Genomic DNA, 20955 nt, shown 5'->3' with positions numbered 1-20955 from the left:
TTTTTTTTCAAAATATGAAAAACTTTATAACTTTTGACAGACGTTTACATAACTTCCTTTCAAAATAAAAGCTCCTCTGCATTACAGTACATAGCATCATCTCATTGTACCAAATGTAATAGTATAGTGTAATGTCAGCAGTGAAAATCTAACTAACCAAAATGAAATTAGAGCTAATTAAGTGACCCTAATAATATCTTCTGAACCATAAGGCACACTTAAAATCCTTGAATTTGTTCAAAAGTAGAAAATCTGTCATACAACCAGGTGTGCCCTAATTCCTAATGCGCTTATTGACCCTCCAAAAGATTTTCTGTGTTTTATGCCGCACAAAATCTGTCAAAATATTTGAGTTTGACTTGTGATACATACAGTCATCAAATGTATGCGAATGAGTTAAAGTTTGAATTTGTTTACTTTGCTTTTTACTTTGCAATTACTTTTTAAAGTTACATTTTTTTTATTTTTCTTTAACCAGAGGAGAGGTAGTCCTTAGTTAATGTGGCTCTGGAACAGCAGGTAGCAGAAGTAAGACACACAATGGAAAGGTTTATTTTTGTTACTAAATGAAAACAAAAAGAGGAAGATGGGAAGGTAGCGGCTATAATTGGGCGAAAAACGTTAGATAAATAGAAAAAAAACAGACCTAATTATTCTGTCTCCAGCAAAACAAAAATGTCTTCATAAGTTATAACATCTGTCCAAAAAGCAAATCAAAACCTCGCTAAGAGGTGGCACCAAGCAACTTACCTATAGCAGTGATTCTGTATGTGGAAAAGTACAGAGTACCCTGTCCAAAAACCCTTCCACATGCAACCAAAAGATGGGTCATGATGAGCCCCTTTTTAATGTCTGTGTCGGTTTTATGTGATCCAGGTGACAGCCTTGGGGCCTCCACCAGAAATGTTTGCTTAGATCATCAAGGAGGACATGAAGAGGGGGAAAAAACAAAAAGGCAGTGATTCCCAAGATCTCTGTGCACAACAACATGGAACGTTGCAAACCAGTCAAACCTGCCACCTGAGTCATGCTGAAAGTCAGCGGCCCTTTAAAGCAAAAGTCGGTTAACACACTCAAGTGAAAAGGGGAACTAAGGTAAACATACTATGGGGACCAGTAGTAATTATATCTAAGATGAGACAGGGATGAGTTACATAACTGCATTTTATCTGGAGCCTCAAAATTAGGTAGGGTAAAAGTAGAAAAAAATAGTTTTTTTTTCTTTTTTAAACGATCAATGAAGGTTTTGCCTTAAAGCAATATCATATCAATAAATGGCAAATCTTGGATGAAAAAAAAACGAATTTCTCTCTCTCTTTCCTATTTTATTTTTATTTTTTTACATAACTTTGTAGAAGTTTTAACAAACAAATAAATGACACCACACATATCCGGAAATTTACTATGAAATTCCCCGCCGGAAACTCTTAAACTTTTACTCGTTAAACATTGACAACATTTTCTGTTGATTTTTTTAACCATAATTTGTGCATGTCCCTTTGAGCCTGGTCTAATTAAAAAATGTAATGAATTGACTTATAAATATGTATTTTCCTGAATACGTTTTAACTACAATGTAAAGGACGAGAACCGATACCATGACATTTATTGCGAAATTCCATGAACCGGAAACTCAGGTGTTTCTCTCGCCAAACACTGGAAGAGTACTTACCTTTTGCCTTGTTTTTATCCAAAGAATTGTGTTTTTAGACCTGTTGTAGTCAAACGTTAATTATTTTTGATTTGTTGGAAAAGAAAATCGTAAAGTAGTTCGAGTTTTTTAAGTGCATGACAGGTAACGTCGGTAGGATTTACCTGAGAGTCCCGTAGTGAAAGTAATGACCCACCTTTTTTCAACATGAAATCCCGATCTCTTCTCCCCTACTGTATTTGTTTGATCAATTTGGGTGAGTTCTTCCTCATACTAACTTTTTAAATTAGTTTAATAAAGGATGTGTCATGTTTGTTAAAATGTCGTCGGAAAAGTAAACTAATGGTGTTTTTCAGGAGTTCCTGAGAACAGAAACTAATTTCCGGAAAATCTCCGTAAAATTCCTTATTCTTTCTCTAAGTAACTCTGCGACACTATAAGATATTTTTTAGCAACATTGATAAGGTTTAACTGCATGTATGTTTCTGTATCATAAAACCTTCACGTTGTTTGACCTTCAAAATAGTCTTTTGGAATCCACCCCGTTTACCAAAATAAAAGGCTTTCCACACAAAATCCCATACAGAACCATTTTGTTGTTGTTTTTAAACCACAAATCTAAATCAAGGTATAACCATATTGTAACCTTGCAGTTTTTATTCAATAAATAATTGATCAACTCAACATAAGAAACAACTGAAAGCTCTTAACAACCAACAGAGCAAAGGACGAACATTTGTGAATTTTGAGAATACATTTTTTTTACATTAAATTTCTTTTCAAGCCAGGTATTACAGGTTCTTCAGGGTGGATGTTGTACAAATAATTAATAAAAGTTATGCAGAATAAAACGGTTTATGATGAATTAGATTTTCCTGTCCCATTATTTTGAATCTAGTGATTCACTCCAAAAGAGGAGTGCAAAACAATCAAATATTTTAAAGTAAACATTGTGGAAAAAAAACATGATCATGTCAACTAATATATGACCTACAAGCACCGTTGAATGCAGAAGTCAGCTCTGTTCAGGAAAACCGGGTTGTTCTGTAAACCACTGCATGTCATTCAGGCAGAAAAGCCAGCAACTCATCCTGCTCCACACCTGCTACGTCTCCTGAAAGTTTCTTTATTTGTAGAAGTGTAACAATAATGTGATGCTTTGACTGTTTTGGATAGCAAATGTTTTCTCAATTTGTCATTAAATAATATAACTATTTGAAGACTTTAACTGTTGTAATCTCTCTCTTTGTTTTTTTGCTTAGTGACTACTGCAGCCCTAAAGTATGCCCTTGTGGGGAACAGCACCACTTTTAAGACGGGCATCAACACACCAGAGCCTCCTGAGGAAATTCTGTGGAAACATAATGGCAACAAAATGGTTGAGTTTGACGGGCAGCAGCAGAAACCCTTTAACCCGTTTATAGATAGGATCACTCTTAACTGGCATACCGCAGAACTGACGATTGCAAATCTCAAGTATGAAGACAGCGGAGATTATGATGTGGAAGTATTTGCTAATAAAAAATTACATCCTGCGTCTTTTCAACTGGAGGTCATCGGTAAGTTTTTGAGTCGTTTGCAAACACGCTCCACATTGTCCTCAATTGCTGGAAACCTGTAAGCTGCTTTAGGCTAAAGCATCTGATGATTATTGAAAATGCGAGAATAAGAATAAATTTAAACCTTTTTAATAACTCACAACTTCTATCTGGCTTAGAGCCGCAGACTTGTGATTGAAGAAATAACTTTAAAAAATGTCTAAAAACAAAAGAAAAAGTTAGAAGACTTGGCGTCACGCTGGATGTTGCCTTGGTCCATAACTTGGTTGGAGGATAACTCATTTTCTTCTGGAATTCCACAGTGGCTGCAGTTTTTTACAGAAAAGAGTATTTGTGTTTTTCATACATGCATCCAGAAAGGGTTTGATTGCTTTGATTAGAATTTAGCTTGTAGATTTTAAAGCAACGTGTTTTTTTTTAAGGAAATAGTTTCTGTTTGCACCATTGTTATCTACTGATGTCTTCACGCCCAAGAGATGAACTTAATATCTAACCGGTTTTATCTGTTAACCTGTCACCTAGGAGTCAAACTTTGATCTTTGCAAAAATGATTTGCTTAAGAATTGGATTTCCATTCATTCACAAAAAAAATGGTTGTAGAGTTTTATTTCTTCAAATGATAAACATTGACAACAACACAGCTGAATAACAACCATTGGATGTTAATGAGAACTGGAGTGAGTCAGTCAATTTAGTCGCCATTTTCTTTATGATCCGAACGCCGCCACGTCAGAGCGCGATGTTGTCAGTACTCAGTGATTGGTCAGAATCAGTTTGAGTTGTTGTTTCTATGACAACCACTCTGGCCAATCAGGAACGGGCTTGTTGAAAGTTAAGCAAGCAGTAAAAAATCTGTCAAAGAAATGACATACTGTTATTAAGGAATTTGGTCAATTAACTAACTTGCACTACAGATAGAATATAATGGGAAAAAGGTTAGGAAATACCAAGAACATGTTAAAGTCCCACTCCGGTCATCTTTTGAGCCTTTTTAAAAGTGATCCCAGCTGTCCTTTAATTTTGATTATGTCTCTTGTAGCCAAAATGTAAAAAAAAGGCGTGTCATTTTCTGGGACATATTACGTTTCTGCAGAGCGGTTGTAGTTCATCAGAAAGTCACCTTTGGGCGGGACCGTTGGCGCAGAGCAACGGGACCCGCCCATTGTATTTTCTATGTAACAAATACAATCCTTTTCAAACGACATTTTTTCATCTGCTCCTGATTCACAACGATTTGAATAAGGACAGACGTACAATATTGAACTTAATTTTCTAAATATACGGTATGTCCTCCAGCATGAAGAAAATGACTGAAGAACATTTTAAAAGCACCAGAAGCACAATTTCCATCAGAGTGGGCCTTTTAAAGAAGATAGCAGTTTGAGTTTGGTTTCTCGGAGTCGCGGTTACCTCCCTGTTTTGAATGTGAGGGGGGGGGGGGGGGGGGGGGCACTCAGACCAGTTCTCATGTACAGTCAATGGAGACGACAGCAACTAGTATCTCATAAATTTGTGAAAATAGGACATTTGTTTACAGGCTTGTGTTGATGTTCTCCTTTAGATCCAGTACCAAAGCCTTCCATATCCTGCAAGATCAACGCAGGAGGCAATGCAACGCTCACATGCTCTGCAGAGGTCAAGGGGCCTTATACCAAACTGGAGTTCAGCTGGACCCCACCTGGGAACGAAAAGTCAAGTTCAAGTCTAGAAATAAAGCTTGGAGATAAACAGGACAGTCAGGTGTACGAATGCAAAGTTAAAACCCAACTGTCAGAGGAAGTTTCCTCCTTCACTGCGAAGGACTGCTACACTGGTGAGACATCCTGGATTCTTCCCTTATCTATGCAGCTTCAGTCATTTACTGCAGAGTACAAAGGCTTTTTACAACTTAGTTTCATATGAAAACACATTGTGTGATCTATTAATCCATTGTATCTGAGTTTGTTGCAGATCTTAAAACAAAACAAATGCTTTCATATTTAAGCAGTTTGATAACCTAAAGTTGTTTGATGCTCCTGTAATTTTAGGATGCAGATATCAGTTCTTATTTAAAAGAATCTTTTCAGTTTTATTATTTTATGAAGTTTGATTGGGTCAATTTTGTCTCGTGTGGTTTTGTTCCGCAGAGGAAACTTCTGCTGGAAGGATTGCTGGCATTGTAGTTGGACTCCTCATTCCCATTCTTTTGGTAATCGTCGTCGTCTCCTGCCTGTACAAGAAAGGTAAAATTAAACTTCCTTATCAATGATAGATGTTTATGAATTGTCCACATATTAAAGACCTCTAAAGAAATGAAAAGAACAACAGCTTTATTCTCTTTGTAAAATCTGACGGCATGAATTACAAAAGTCATTTTTAAGGAAACAGCCATTCATTCTCTTTCAAACTTTTGAACAAACTCTGTATTCTAGATGCAAAGAAAATGTTCTATGAAAGTTGAGTTGCAGTTTTTGTGGAATTTCACATGATTTTTCTGTGTTACTAGAATAAATATTTTTGATTTTAAGGTTCCTCTGCTCTACTTTTAAAAGATTTTTTTATTTTATTTTTCCTTTTGAATGAAATATATATATATATATATATATATATATATATATATATATATATATATATATATATATATATATATATATTTTTTATTTTTTTTTTTTTTCTCTGCAAATTTAAGGCATGAACTTCTCCTGCTTTGTAGATAAAAGCTTCTCAAACTATAATTCAAATCCAGTTCAGGATTTTATTTTTCTTATTTACTTTACAGGTTGTCTTTTTAAACCAAAACATCATGATGGGGGTTACGATGAGGAAAAGCAGACACAGTTGAACAGTGCCAATGACGTTAAAGGTATTGTGTTCAAAAAAACCTATTAGCCAGATTTATGTCCTTTTTTAACGTCTGTTTGATCTTTTTATTGTAATGTGTCTCCATACCAGAAAACAATGGAGGTGGAATTGAAGAAGAAAGACGCCTGCTGGTACGAGAAGAAACTATGCCGTCCACTCAGCCACTCTACCAAAGGAATACAGGTAATACATTCAAAGAAGACACTAAAGAAGGGGAAGTCTTGTTGAAATGCATTTTTTATCTACTCACAAAAAAAGTAGCAAAAACATTCAACATATTTGATTATATAAAAGTTTTACACACTGGACTAAAAGGTTAGTAAAGAAAATCTGTCAAAAGTATAAGAATGCAAAATAATTGACTGAAAAAACATTGAAAATAATTTTTTTATGAATTTCTGTAAAGTCAAATTATTTTATTAGGTGTAAAAAGTGTATATATTATATATGTAAGCATGTCGATATTTCCCTGCACTTTCAAATTGATAAGAACCACAAAAATAGTGTTTGTGTATCAGTTTCACTAAACTCTGGCTTAGGTGAAAAGAACTAACCTCAAACAATGAACTAACATCAAGAAAATGTACAAAAAAACTTTTGTTTCACAATATGGAGATGAGGGGAATAATAAATATAAAAATCTTTCTAATGATAATAAGAAAATCAGTCTGTTACATAATGTGTAATAATTGGGGTTGCTATCATTTTTTTGTTTGATACACTGAGGAACCGAATCACGGGGAAAATGAATCGTTTCTTCCTTAAGTTTGCATAATCTAACATTGAAAGTGTCAAACATTTGTTTTGCTAAGTTACTCCAGGCTAACTGAAAGGGTTTTCTGAGTTGTTACTTGCTTATTAGCATATTTTAAAAAGTATTTTTCAGAATTTCAGCTTTTTGTTGTTGTTTTTTTTATAGCTGGATAGCTGGATAGACAGACAGACAGACAGACAGATGACTTTATTAATCCCACAATGGGGAAATTTAATTTATCTGTGGCAGCAAAAACGACATTCAGGAATAATCTATATAATATAACATCAACAAGGACATAAAAAATGACATTCATATTAAAATATTAAAAATTATTATGACAACTACTATACAAATTATTATTAAAAGTATGATTAAATATGAAATTCATATTAAATAAATAAATAAATATTAAATAAATACAGCTGAGAAAATGTAAAAAACATGTGGTCAACTGTAAAAAACAAAAATGACAAAAACACTATTATTTAAATAATTAAATAATTAAGTAATAAAGTACACACTAAAAAAACACTATTCAGGAACATAAAAACAATTGAAAAACATTAACAACTGCAACAAAAGTAGATGAAAAAATGAGTGAAAGAAAGAAAAAATACTTTATACTGTATGTTTACTATATAACTTTGTCTGATAATTAATAGGAATTTATTTTTTGTTAGATGACAGTGAACAATGATTGGCACAAAACTGTAATATTATTTATTTATATGAAAATCAATAAGCATTTTAGTTTCTTTAAACGATGTGTAATAATCATTTCTGCAATAATTTATTAAGATGTTTTCATGACAACCAATAAGTACTTTATCTTTATTTCTTGATATCTGCCCTTGGACTAAAATAGCATTACTACATTTAAATATGTGTTAAGAACAGGATTGTGTAAGACTGGATTTAGATTTTTGTTGTTATTTGCCTCAAAAACCTCATGAAAGTGCAGTAAAACAATCATCATTATGGATTTTTCTACATCATAACAACCTTTCTTGGGGGGTTTGATTTCTGCAGATAAGTTTCAGGAAGAGTTGAGACGAAGCGTTAGACAACACTGTAAGTCTGGAAGCCGTACTAACAAACTGCTTCTGTTCTGACTCACACTTGTACTAACAAAGCGTGTTCGTTTAGACTAACAGTGGGACTATTGAATAAAAGCATCCATAAAAATGTTCACTAATATAAATGTACTGTTACGTATTTCTGACAGAACTGCATCAGTTTGGTCTTTTACAGTATTTTCTCTCGACTGCTTTAGCTTCAAAGAACCAGCAGGATGAGAGCCCTTCGGTTCTACCCCAACCACCCTTGAAGCCCAGTCGCTCTATAGTGTCGCCTTCAAAGAGCCAAACACACAATGAGGAAAGTGAAGTCAATGGAGATGCTAAGGAAAAAGAGCCAGAGAGTGATCCTTTACCCAGTGAGAAGGCCGCTGATGTAGACCCAGGTGAGGTTCAGAAAAAAAACACGATGAAATGATTCCAAACATCCAGGTCATGAAAGCACTAGTTTACAGCCCCTCACACCCCCAACCCAACATCACCAGTGCAATAAAAATGGTGAGCAATCCACCTGTACAGTTTTGAGCAGATGCCAGCTCAGACGAGGAAAACGACGATGTATCTATTTGGTTGTGAGTGGATGCATCAGAATGAAGCAGAGCAGGGAGCCTGTGGCCCGCTAACTGTAGCTTCTAGGTCTCAGCTGCAAGCTTTTTCAGACACCTGCTCCTGATTCACACTGATTTAAATAAAGAAATACTCAGAAATGCAATGTTAAGATTAATTTTACAAATATATGTCATGAGCAAAATGTTGCAAGAACATGTTAAAAACATAAAACACAATTTTCATTGGAGTGGGTCATTAAAATGTCTTCAGATTGGTCTCTAAAAAGTTGTTTTTACTGTGTTTTACCCTCAGAAAAGAACCAGCATGAGATCCCTTCATCTCCTCCCCAACCACCCTTGAAGCCCAGTCGCTCTATAGTGTCGCCTTCAAGGAGCCAAACACACAATAAGGAAGGTAAAGTCAATGGAGATGCTGAGGAAAAAGGTCCAGAGAGCGAACCTTTACCCAGTGAGAAGACCACTGATGTAGAACCAGGTGAGATTCAAAGACAGAGCTTTGATCAAACAGCTCCATGTTTGAATCAGGTCAGCCTCTTAGGGTTTTTCTGTTTTGCAGGTTCACAGCAAAACCAGCACGAGATCATTTCACCTCTTCTCACTGTGCCTGTAGAGCAACACAACACAGAAGACCCCCATGCAAAGGAAGCCATCAAAGAAACAGAAGCAAAGGTTTCAGAGAGCGCTCCTTCAGGCCTCGAGCAGAAAACTGTCGGAGAATCAAGTGAGGGTTTAGTGACCCACTACCATGTGAAATGGGATGTTGGTATGATGTATATAAAAAGAAATAAAGGTGAAACTAAGTATATCTTTCTACAATTCGTAGTGAATCAGGACCAGACTGAAAGCTCACATCCTCCTCCAGTGGCAGCAAAGCCAAGTCGAGCCTCGTATATCAACAGAGTTTACAAGAACCCTGCTGGTGAAGAAGGTCTGAAAGCAAACGTTTTAGAAAGTGGTCTGTCTGACAGGACCTGCTGTTACCTGGTGACTTTGAGTCCCAAAGTAATAAACCATAATGAAGGTTAAAACTAAGTCTTCTGCCAGACTTTAAATGATTCAATGATAATGAAGACAATTAAATATTTACATTTTCATTGGAAACTAAACAAATTGATTAGATTTTAGGTCAATGTCAGTTTTAAAAAAAAAAAATTTTTTTTAACGAACTGTCCATTTTTTTTTTTTCATTTTTTCATGTTTTTTTCCACCAGGAGTACAGCCATGTTCTCTAAACTGCCATCATCTCACTTTTGCTTCCATCCCGACTGTTTCAGATTCAGAGAAGAAGAAGGAGGAAGTTTCTTTTCTGACGTCTGTGCAAAGCAGCACTTCAGTCCCACCCACAGACACCAAGGAAGCCGTGGAACAAGAAGAAAATCCAAAAGAAAACTCTTCAGGAATCGATTTTCCCGTCTCTAAGGAAACCGCTGTTGTGTTGCCGGGTAAGTTAGACATCCCAAACTGGAAAACACAATTCTCAATTACCCATAAAAGGGGATTTTGTTTCATTTAGGAGAAATTTAATTGAGTCAATTTGAGTATTATTTTAACAAATGAATCATTTGATTGGTGTAGAACATGTCGAAAACAGTAACTGTTCTAATGCCGTCAAAAGAATTAAACTCACAAAAAAATCCTATTTTAAGTTAAAAAAATAAAATTTGTAAAAAAAAATCTAACTTTCAGAACAGAATTTATCTCTGAAGTATTACTGAAAATTAAATTAAAATAAAGGAATAAGATAGAAATACATTATTTATTAATTAATAAAACTCTTTTTAACTTAATGTTATAAATCATACTTATTAGTTACTTAATTCTTAAAATGTCTCGTTTTTCACCTCTGAATGTGTTGCAGTCTGCATGCAGTTGGAGTCCTCTTTGTTTACTCAACACTAGCTGCGTTTCCATGGGCAGAAGTAATCGAAAAGAACGCCTGATCTGAAAGAAAATGCGTCATGTTAAACGCGCCGTTCGGAATACTCTGCCCCGATCAGACTCATTCGGATCAAAATTTCTTTCCGATTGAGATAGGTGCGTTATACCGATCGTGGAGCATGTAAACGGTCATTCCGATCGTGTGTCACTACTGCTCTGGGTTACGTCATGCATAGACGGTGTTTCGCTGAGAGAAAGCTTTGGAGCGCATACGGGACCACCAGCTGCTCTGCGGACGCCCCGTGAAAAGCGCCGCTCCGCTCTCGCCCCGCTGGCTCTCCCCTCTCTTTCACCCCTCACGAGGGAGATGCGGAGGAGGAGCGCTTCGTGCCCTCCGACGCTCACTCGGTCCACTGGCACCCGAGTGAGCAGAGCAGCCGAATTACGTAATAACTTTGTGTCTGAGCGGAGGGAGGATGCTTTGTTACGTGTGCGTTTTTTGTTTTATGTGTGGGAGAATTCAGACTGCGAGCCGTCCGCCGTCCCGCCGCTCTGGGTTAGCGGCTCCAGGACTCAGGAGAGCCGCCAGCTCACGCAGCGAGTTTGGGGAAGCAGAAAGAAATGTCGCTCAGTCCTTAGAAACTGTTCAAACAATCAGGTGGATTTGTGTTTCCAGTTGTGTCCCAACTAAATAAAGGCTGATGTTATTCCCAGGCATTTACATGCAGCCAGGATTCAGATTGCTGCGTTATGTGGTCCTGGATTTTGTGTCCATCAGGCTAATGTTGTTAGCCTGTGTTTATAGCCTGTCCTAACCCTTCTTCCAGCTTCATTCTTCCACAAAAAAAGCACTGATCACACGGATGAAATAAAACAATGAGCGAACAGACGCTTCATAATATTCACAACTTTAATAAAAACACGTTTGGAAGATCGTCTCGTATTACCGAGCTGCTGCATAAAATTAATGTCTGTGGCAGCTGTTTGTTTTGAACGGGACCTATTTCCTCATCCGGGATCTTTTAACACTCCTGCGCATGCCCAAATGATTCATTCCGACCGAAAGTGTGAGTCATGGGAACGTTTGTTCTAATCGGAAAAAGGTTTTCTGATCCCATGTGCACGGGTGAATTTTAACCCGACCATTGATCCGATCAAGATATTCTGCCCATGTAACCGCGGCTACTGACCCTTCATCCTCACAAGTTATCAAAGAAGCTAAAAAAAATAAGAATAATAACCGAAAGAGCAAGAAGTATGGTGTGTATTAAGACAAGAAAGCTGAAACTGCGTTTCTGAGTATTTCTTTCCACAAATCATAGTGAATCAGGACCAGACGAAAAAGTCCAGCGTGAAAAAGATTGTATTTGTGACGTTGAAAATACGCTGGGCAGGCCACAAGCTTCCTGCTCTGCTCCATTCTGATGCATCCACTTTTAGACAAATAGATCCATGAACGTCTTTGTTTTCCTCGTCTGGAATCTGGATCTAAACTGTACGACTGGATAGCTCCAGTATTGCTCCCCATTTTTGTTGCTCCAGTCATGTTAGCTTGGGGGTTGTCATTAGTCTCTGTGTTTTAACTCCCCACATTCACATAGATAATTTCCTCTGAGTTCTAAATTGTGGTCAGAAATATTTAATAAAAGATGTCTTGCAGATTTGACAGAAAAACAGAAGACTGAAAGCTCACATCCTCCTCCTGTGGCAGCAAAGCCAAGTCGAGCCTCGTATATCAACAGAGTTTACAAGAACCCTGCTGGTGAAGAAGGTCTGAAAGCAAACGTTTTAGAAAGTGGTCTGTCTGACAGGACCTGCTGTTACCTGGTGACTTTGAGTCCCAAAGTAATAAACCATAATGATTAATGAAAGTTAAAACTAATTCTTCAGCCAGACTTGAAATGGTTCTATGATAATAAATACAATTAATTATTTATTAATTATTATTTATTTTTCATCAGAAACCAAACAAATTGATGAGATTTTGGGTCAATCTCAGATTTAAAAAAAAATCCTGTTTAAATACTCTAGTATTTTTTTTTAACAAATTTTCCTTTTTGTGCATTTTCTCATGTTTATTTTCCACCAGGAGTGCAGCCATGTTCTCTAAACTGCCATCATCTCACTTTCTGCTTCCATCCCGGACTGTTTCAGATTCAGAGAAGAAGAAGGAGGAAGTTTCCTCTCTGACGTCTGTGCCAAGCAGAGCTTCAGTCCCACCCACAGACACCAAGGAAGCCGTGGAACAAGCAGAAAATCCAAAAGAAAACTCTTCAGGAATCGATCCTCCCGTCTCTAAGGAAACTGCTGTTGTGTTGCCGGGTAAGTTAGACATCCCAAACTGGAAAAGACATCTCAATTACCCTTTAAAGGGATTTTGATTTATTTAGGAGAAATTCAATTGAGTTAATTATTTTAGAACACCATTTGATTATTATTTTAACAAATGATTCATTTGGTAAATGGCGTATACTTATATAGCGCCTTTCTTCCTACAAGGACAAAGCGCTTTACAGTCACAGACCCATTCACCCATGCACACACACATTCACACACTGGTGGCGGCTCCGCTGCCAAACACAGGCGCCTGCCTACCACCAGAGGCAAGGGTTGGGTTCAGTGTCTTGCCCAAGGACACTTCGACTCATGGGCGTGCAAGGCGGGAATCGAACCTGCAATCTTACGATCATGGGTCGACCGCCCTACTGCTGCACCACGGGCGGCCGTGGTGCAGCAGAGATTTGATATGTGTAGAACATGTCAAAAAGAGTAACTGTTCTAATGCCGTCAAAAGAATTTATACAGTGGTGGACAAAATTGTTTGTAGCCCTCAGTTAAAGAAAGAAAATCCACAATGCTCACTGAAATGACTTGAAACTTTCAAAAGTAACAATAAATTAAAATTTATTGAAAATTAAATCATCAAAATCAGCCATTACTTTTGAGTTGTTGATTAACAGAATTATTAAAAAAAAAAAAAAAAAAAACTAATGAAATAGGGCTGGACAAAAATGATGGGACCCATAACTTAATATTTTGTTGCATAACCTTTTGAGGCAATCACTGCAATTAAACTGTTTCTGTATTTGTCAATGAGCCTTCTGCACCTGTCCACAGGTATTTTGGTCCACTCCTCATGAGCAAACTGCTCCAGTTGTCTCAAGAATGACAGGTATCTTCTCCAAATGCCATGTTTCAGCTCCTTCCACAGATGTTCAATGGGATTCAGATCTGGGCTCATAGAAGGCCACTTCAGAATAGTCCAACACTTTTCTCTGAGCCATTCTTGGGTGTTTATGGCTGTGTGTTTTAGATGGTTGTCCTGTTGAAAGACCCATGACCTGCCACTGAGACCAAGCTTTCTGGAACTAGGCAGCACATTTCTACCCAGAATGCCTTGATAATCTAGAGATTTCATTTTACCTTTCACAACTTCAAGACACCCTGTGCCAGATGCAGCAAAGCAGCCCCAAAACAGAACTGAGCCTCCTCCATGTTTCACAGTAGGGACAGTGTTCTTTTCGTTGTATGCTTCATTTTTGTCTACGAACATAGTTTGCCTTACCAAAAAGCTCCAGTTTGGTCTCATCTGTCCAAAGGACATTTTCCCAGAAGCTTTGTGGCTTGTCAACATGCATTTTTGCAAATTCCAGTCTGGCTTTTTTATAATTTCCTTTCAACAGTGGTGTCCTCCTTGGTCGTCTCCCATGAAGTCCACTCTGGCTCAAACAACGACGAATGGTGCGATCTGACACTGATGTACCTTGATCTAGGAGTTCACCTTTAATGTCTTTGGAGGTTCTTCTGGGCTCTTTGGATACAGTTCCAACTATCCGTCTCCTCAATTTGTCATCAATTTTCCTCTTCCAGCCACGTCCAGGGAGGTTGGCTACTGTCCCGTGGGTCATAAACTTCTGACTAATATGAGCCACTGTCGTCACAGGAACTTCAAGCTGCTTAGAGATGGTTTTATAGCTTTTACCTTTACCATGTTTGTCTATAATTTTGTTTCTAATGTCCTGGGACAATTCTCTCCTTCACATTCTGTTGTCCGTGTTCAGTGTGGTACACAGCTTTTCACCAAACAACAACATGACTATTTGTCTCCCTTTAAATAGACAGACTGACTGATAATGGGTTTGAAAACAGCCGTGATGTTGTGATGTCATCATGACCCCTTGGGCAATTAGTTCTCAGTCTTTCATGGAGGTACCATCATTTTTGTCCAGCCCTATTTCATTAGTTTGATTTTTTTGATAATTCTGTTAATCAACAACTCAAAAGTAATGGCTGATTTTGATGATTTCATTTTCAATAAATTTTTATTTATTGTTACTTTTGAACGTTTCAAGTAATTTCAGTGAGTATTGTGGACTTTCTTTCTTTAACTGAGTGGTACAAACAATTTGTTTTCCGCCACTGTATATTCAAGTTAAACTGTTTTCATCAATATCATTTACTCTATCAAACTTACAAAAAAATGGTAGTTTACGTAAAAAAACAAAAAGGAAAAAAAATATCACTTTGAGAACAGAATTTATCTCTGAAGTATTGCTGACAATTGAATTAAACTATAGGAATAAGATAGAAGTACATTATTTATTACAATAAAACAAAAATGCTGCTCTTTTTAACTTAATGTTATAAATCACACTTTTCTTAAAATGTCTCGTTTTTCTCATCTGAATGTGTTGGAGTCCTCTTTGTTTACTTAGCACTGACTCTTCATCCTCACAAGTTATCAAAGAGCTGAGAAAATAGGAAAAATAACCGAAAAAGCAAGAAGTATGATGTGTATTAAGAAAAGAAAGCTGAAAATGCGTTTCTGAGCATTTCTTTATTCAGAAGAAAAAGTCCAGCGTGAAAAAGATTGTATTTGTGACGTTGAAAATACGCTGGGCAGGCCACAAGCTTCCTGCTCTGCTCCATTCTGATGCATCCACTTTTAGACAAATAGATCCATGAACGTCTTTGTTTTCCTCGTCTGGAATCTGGATCTAAACTGTACGACTGGATAGCTCCAGTATTGCTCCCCATTTTTGTTGCACCAGTCATGTTAGCTTGGGGGTTTTCAATAGCCTCTGTGTTTGAACTCCCCACATTCACATAGATAATTTCCTCTGAGTTCTAAATTGTGGTCAGAAATATTTAATAAAAGATGTCTTGCAGATTTGACAGAAAAACAGAAGACCGAAAGCTCACATCCTCCTCCTGTGGCAGCAAAGCCAAGTCGAGCCTCGTATATCAACAGAGGTTTCAAGAACCCTGCTGGTGAAGAAGGTCTGAAAGCAAACGTTTTAGAAAGTGGTCTGTCTGACAGGACCTGCTGTTACCTGGTGACTTTGAGTCCCAAAGTGATAAACCATAATGATTAATAAAGGTTAAAACTAATTCTTCAGCCAGACTTGAAATGGTTCTATGATAAGAAGACAATTAATTATTTACATTTTCATTAGAAACTAAACAAATTGATGAGATTTTGGGTCAATGTTTCAGATTCAGAGAAGAAGAAGAAGGAGGAAGTTTCATCTCTGACGTCTGTGCCAAGCAGCACTTCAGTCCCACCCACAGACACCAAGGAAGCCGCGGAACAAGAAGAAAATCCAAAAGAAAACTCTTCAGGAATCGATCCTGCCGTCTCTAAGGAAACCGCTGTTGTGTTGCCGGGTAAGTTAGACATCCCAAACTGGAAAAGACATCTCAATTACTCTTAAAAGGGGATTTTGATTCATTTAGGAAAAATTCAATTGAGTTTAATTATTTTAATACACAATTTTTGTGTGAATGAATGGGACTGTGACACTACAGGTGGTTTGGGCTTTCTAAAAAGGTAAAGAAACTCCAAATAAACACCATTTACCATGTATTAGTTTTTGGTGTAAAGTCAGACTTTTGTGTTTTACATGGGATTCAGTGGGAAATTAATTTCTTCTGACATCTGTGGGCTTTCGATGAACTGCAACACTTGTTACTTCCCGGTTTACGGCAAATTCAAGAACAGAAGGAAGAAAGATTGTGAAAAAACAAGTAAAGATTTCTGAGCGTTTTAACTCTGATTCATCAGTTGGGCTTTAGAGATTCCTGAGCATCCGAATCTCTGGATTTTCAGCCTTTATCAGGGTTTCTGCTAATCTGCCTTTAAGGTTAATCTGTGTTCAGCACGGCTTCACCAAACAGATCGCTGCAAAGTAGGTCATCAACTTTGTTCTTAGTAAAGATTTTCAGTCATCCACGTCACAGTATCTATCATCGATCTCGTTGTGCATTTGGATTTGATGTTTGGAACAGAAAAATCTGTTATTTCCTGTCCTGCGGCGCCTCATGCAGGCGAACCAAAGCTGGGCTTTCCACAGGAAACTTTCAGTTTCATTTCACTGACCTGAATCCAGCCAAGGTCACATTTTACTGCACAGAAGGGGAAAGATTCATTGGTTCATACGTTGGGCTCCTGCAGCTGCAGTTTGTTTGCCTTAAACAATCTGCACTTGTGTCAACTCAAAAGAGTTTTCCTGTGTGCTATTAAAAAAAAAAAAAAAAAAGATCTTTGACAGCTAATCTAATGAATTGTTTGTTTACCTCATTATGTAACTTTCATATATGGGAAACACATTCAATACATTATTTTAAAATAAATTCATCTTATTCCTTTATCAAATCCAATCCACCTACAAATTCCAGCTTTCACTGACAGTAATGGACTCCTCCCTTAAACAAATGGGCCCATACCATTACTGCTCCTCCGCCAAACAGGTACAACGCTAGAGTCAGACAGGAAGTCTTCCATCTGACGTTTGTGCAGAGACGCTTACATAATCAATGCTTTACTCCCCTCCATGCAATGTGGTGATGTGGGAGTTACCTGCAGCTTCTCAACAGTGGAGTCCCATACCATGAAGCTCCCACCTTTTGGTTGATTATCCGGGAAGCCACCGATCCCCTTCAGAAGCAGCTACAAGACCAATAATTAATAAGAGGTTTGTTCAAACAAATTTCCACCCGAACCCTGAAGAGAGATGGTTTGTCCCTGTCGCCTCGATGGCTCTGAGGATCAAACGCCATCATCATTTTGAAATACATCTTTAAAGCATCAAGCGGCCTTTAGACCAACCCCTTTGTGTGCGTTTTAGTCAAATAAGTGCAAATGGATCCGCAGCAGGCTTGAACAAACCTCTGTGGCTGTGCTCTGAGCTTCATTAGTTCCATCCTGGCAGCTTCTGCCGGCTGTCAGGAAAACAAACAGAAAAATCAAACGCCGTGTTGCATATTTCATAGCATCCCGCTGTGGTGCCTTTGCAGCGGAGCCACGCTTTGCTGTTCTCATGGAAGCGCCACGTTCACCGCATCATTTTACGTTTGTTTTTTAGAATACAGCCACAGACGACACAGTGAAGGCGGACGAGGACGGTCATTTTAACAACAGGAAGTGGATCAGCAGTCCTCATTCCATGTTTTCTGCTGAAAATATCCCCAGCAGAATTATTGCTTTGAGGATCACCAAAGCACTTTAAAAGTGAAAATCTGTTTGTTTTTTTCTCCTCGCCTTTTCGAAATGTTTTCACCAGATTTGTTTTTGCTTAAAGTCTGGTGATAGTCTGCTGTTTGTTCAAAGGGATGTCTGCACCCTCCAGATATCACAACTGTTGTGATATCAAATATCAAGTATTTGATCCCTTGCTGATTGTGTAGAAATGTTCATCTTAGTGGTAGGTTCATTTGAACAGAGAGAGATAAAAACTCACAAAGAAAAACAAGGAACCCACTTGAAAGAATGTATATACATTTATTTGCATTTCATTGAAGGAAATAAGTATTTGAATCATCTAGACGGAAAGACTTGTCGACTCTGAGCTTCAGATCTCTCCGTAGGTTTTCTATAGGATTGAGGTCCAGAGACCGGCTGGACCACTCCATGGCCTTTATATGCTGCTTCCTCAGCCACTCCTTGGCTGGCTTGGCTGCATGTTTTTGCTCAGATCTGCAGGTTCTTAAACTATCTGTTTTTTGCACAAACGGCTATTTTCATGGAGTGGTCAGAGCAACACATTAATCTTTCAGGTTTGAATTCACACCTCTGTAATTTTCAAAATAAAAATTTCCCTCATCAAATATTGTGACATGTTTTTTGCTCCAAACAATTATTTTATGTTTTTTTTCCCCCCCATTGAGATGTGATGTGTTAACAGAGTGTTTCTTTGAATTGTGCTTTTTACATGTGCACACTCTCTGGAAGTCCTTTTTTGTCCATGTTTTTAAAAGCTGTCTCTTTGCCTTTGGTTGTGAACGGCTGTTTGTTTTGTGTGTTTTAGGGTCTGATGTAGTGGGAGATGAGCATAAACAGCCAAAGTGTAGTGCTGACACCAGCGTTTCTGCCCCTGCTGAGCCACCCGCTTCACCCGTGACCCAAAATGTTCCAAAGACGCCTCCCAACGAGGCTGTTGAACCAGAAGGAAATGGCTTCACGGGTCCAGCCTCTCCAGAGCCATCAGAGAGAAAAGCTGAGCAACCTGAGGTTAAAGACTCGCAGAATATCATTGAGGTAAAAACACCACCACCCCCCACTCCAGAGCCAAACCCCGCTGGAGCGGGAACGCAAACGGGAGCCGGGCAGCAGGAGAAAGACAAGCGGGTCCCTCCTGCAGAAGAGGAGGAATCCCAGAAAGAGAACAGTCATTTAATAGACCATGAACAAGATGAGGGCCACAATTCAGAACCAGAAGAGAGTTTCCAAACCCCCCCATGCTCGCCAAAACGATCCCCAAAGGAGGCCAAGGTCGGGTCTGACAGCAGCAGTGGAGAAGACCAAAGCAAAGAGGATGAAGGAGAAGCAGCTCTTAGCGAACCTAAACATTCACAATGAGGGTTTAATGAGAATGAATGCAGTCAAAAAAGCTTCATATACCACAGTAAAAAGGTGAATTCAATAAAATAAAGGTCAAATAAAACATGACAGATTAGAGAAACTTTTATTAAGATGATAAAAAAATGAAATACTTCATTATAAAAAATGCCTGTCAGTCATTTAAAAAGACCGAAAACAAAAGATTCTCTTTTTTAAACTGCATTTGTTCATGTTTCTGTACAGGTTTGAGTTTTCTGGACAGCTCTTTAAATTATCAGAGCTGTTGGACAAAATAGGCAAACTTAATTGAATGCATCATAATGTTGGGGGCGACTGATAGAAATGTGCCTTTAAAAGTCAGGGTTAACCACGATCGGTCTTTTTCTCATTACATTTTCTAAGTTAAATTGCTTATAAAAGCTGTTCAGTGTTTGTCTCCACTAATCAAAAATAATTCAAGTACTTGGACAGTGGTGCTTTTTATGACAAACGTTCAGTAAAAAATGCTAAAGTTACTTTTTAGAATTTTTCTGTTATTAATTTATGTTTGGAAGGATTACAGTCAGCAGCAAAAATAGGAAAATGTTTATTCACCATAGTTCTGTTTGTTATTGGTGGGTCTTTTTGATTTGTTTTTAAGTTGTAATATAAAACAATGGAAGCTAAAACAGAAATGTTTTTATTTAGTATTATACTTTAATAAAGTTATTTTATTAGGTGCAAATAATTTGTTAGTAATCTATACTAACAATGTACATATATTGAATATTTTGACAAAAATACTATATTTCTTATTTTCTGCACTGATGGCCTGGATTTAAGAAAAGAAAATGGAAAAGCGAACAGAACTACAATATTTTGTTTTTTTTGTTTTTGATATTGTTGTTTTATTAAATGATCATCTTTCAAAAGCAGAAGTCATTTATATTTTCTGATCAGACTGATTTACCTTCTGTTCATGGACCATATGTGGGACTAGGATTTCTTTTAAATGAAAACACAATAAAATCCTCCAGAAGTTCATGAAATATCCACGAAAATAACACTAAATCAGCCTTAACGCTGAGTGAAAGGTAAGACTAGTGCTTCGTCAATAGGGGGCAGTGTTTATCAGCCTTTCCTTGTGTTTCTTGCTTTTTTTTGTGATCCAAAATGTTAGAAATATTCTTTTTAAGGCCCAGCCATTAAGATAAGTCCAGGATATTAGTTTCTGTAAAGACAACCTTGATTACAAAATGTAAAGTACTTAATAATAAACCTCGCTGTTACAGGAGTGTATGAAAGCACATTTTTCAAAGTCCAAAACCTTGAATGAAATGGAGGATTTTAATGAAAGTTCACAAGCTTCATTAGAATGAATAATGCTGGAGTTGATGGATGCTTGGATATATATTAAAGGTTTGTTTTTTTTAAAAGGTTCCTGTGAGTTTCTGAGCTGCAGAGGTGGGGTTGGAGACAAAAGTCCAGGACAAGCAGGTTCACCCTCAGCTGAGTGACAAGCTGGTGTAGATTTGGAAAGGCTGTGCGAGGGAGTCATGCATGATTAGTTTAACCCCGGAGTCACTGGGAAGTCTGTGATCTGCTACCAGCTGCCCTGTGGGTTCACCACGAAGGCGCAGAATGAACGCTATCGTGTTTCTGTGGTCACAACAAATACCAGAGCTTTATCAGAGTATTGAATTATTGGCAGGGGTGGGGGGGCTCCTTAGATGAATGCTTCAGTGTAGTCTCCTACTGGGGTTAAATTGTGATTTGTTATGCTGGGGGGGTCTCTGTGGTTTTGGG

General features: G+C 37.7%; 1 protein-coding gene across 9 annotated transcripts; it reads left to right on the top strand.

Annotated features, from left to right (window-relative positions):
* Positions 1 to 1556: 1556 nt before the first annotated feature.
* LOC111946735 (proteoglycan 4-like) lies at positions 1557 to 20579 on the top strand. Of its 9 annotated transcripts, XM_023950766.1 has the most exons (17): positions 1566 to 1907; positions 2914 to 3210; positions 4772 to 5023; positions 5337 to 5432; positions 5969 to 6052; positions 6142 to 6234; positions 7838 to 7879; positions 8082 to 8270; positions 8746 to 8928; positions 9010 to 9174; positions 9277 to 9381; positions 9728 to 9895; positions 11992 to 12102; positions 12486 to 12653; positions 15501 to 15611; positions 15828 to 15998; positions 18638 to 20579. In XM_023950766.1, exons 1-17 carry the CDS (start codon positions 1859 to 1861, stop codon positions 19186 to 19188), a joined length of 2835 nt encoding a protein of 944 aa, XP_023806534.1. In that variant the 5' UTR covers positions 1566 to 1858; the 3' UTR covers positions 19189 to 20579. The 9 variants fall into 9 exon arrangements, with proteins under 9 accessions (XP_023806542.1, XP_023806537.1, XP_023806540.1 ...); XM_023950769.1 differs by lacking the exon at positions 11992 to 12102 and having other exon boundaries at positions 1561 to 1907; XM_023950768.1 differs by lacking the exon at positions 15501 to 15611 and having other exon boundaries at positions 1565 to 1907.
* The last annotated feature ends 376 nt before the right edge of the window (positions 20580 to 20955 follow it).

This window comes from Oryzias latipes, chromosome 21 (genome assembly GCF_002234675.1).
Source record: "Oryzias latipes chromosome 21, ASM223467v1".
NCBI classification, from domain to species: Eukaryota; Metazoa; Chordata; class Actinopteri; order Beloniformes; family Adrianichthyidae; genus Oryzias; species Oryzias latipes.
Note: the sequence above shows the minus strand (reverse complement) of the source record. Positions and strands in the feature narration are given on the sequence as shown.

What these genes read in the sequence shown, in the direction of transcription:
- LOC111946735 (XM_023950766.1), top strand. Translation starts at nt 1,859, where the DNA reads ATGAAATCCCGATCTCTTCTCCCCTACTGTATTTGTTTGATCAATTTG. An exon ending in ACGAAGCGTTAGACAACACT is followed by an intron (nt 7,880 to 8,081) that starts GTAAGTCTGGAA and finishes CGACTGCTTTAG; the next exon opens with CTTCAAAGAACCAGCAGGAT. An exon ending in GAACCCTGCTGGTGAAGAAG is followed by an intron (nt 12,103 to 12,485) that starts GTCTGAAAGCAA and finishes GGACTGTTTCAG; the next exon opens with ATTCAGAGAAGAAGAAGGAG.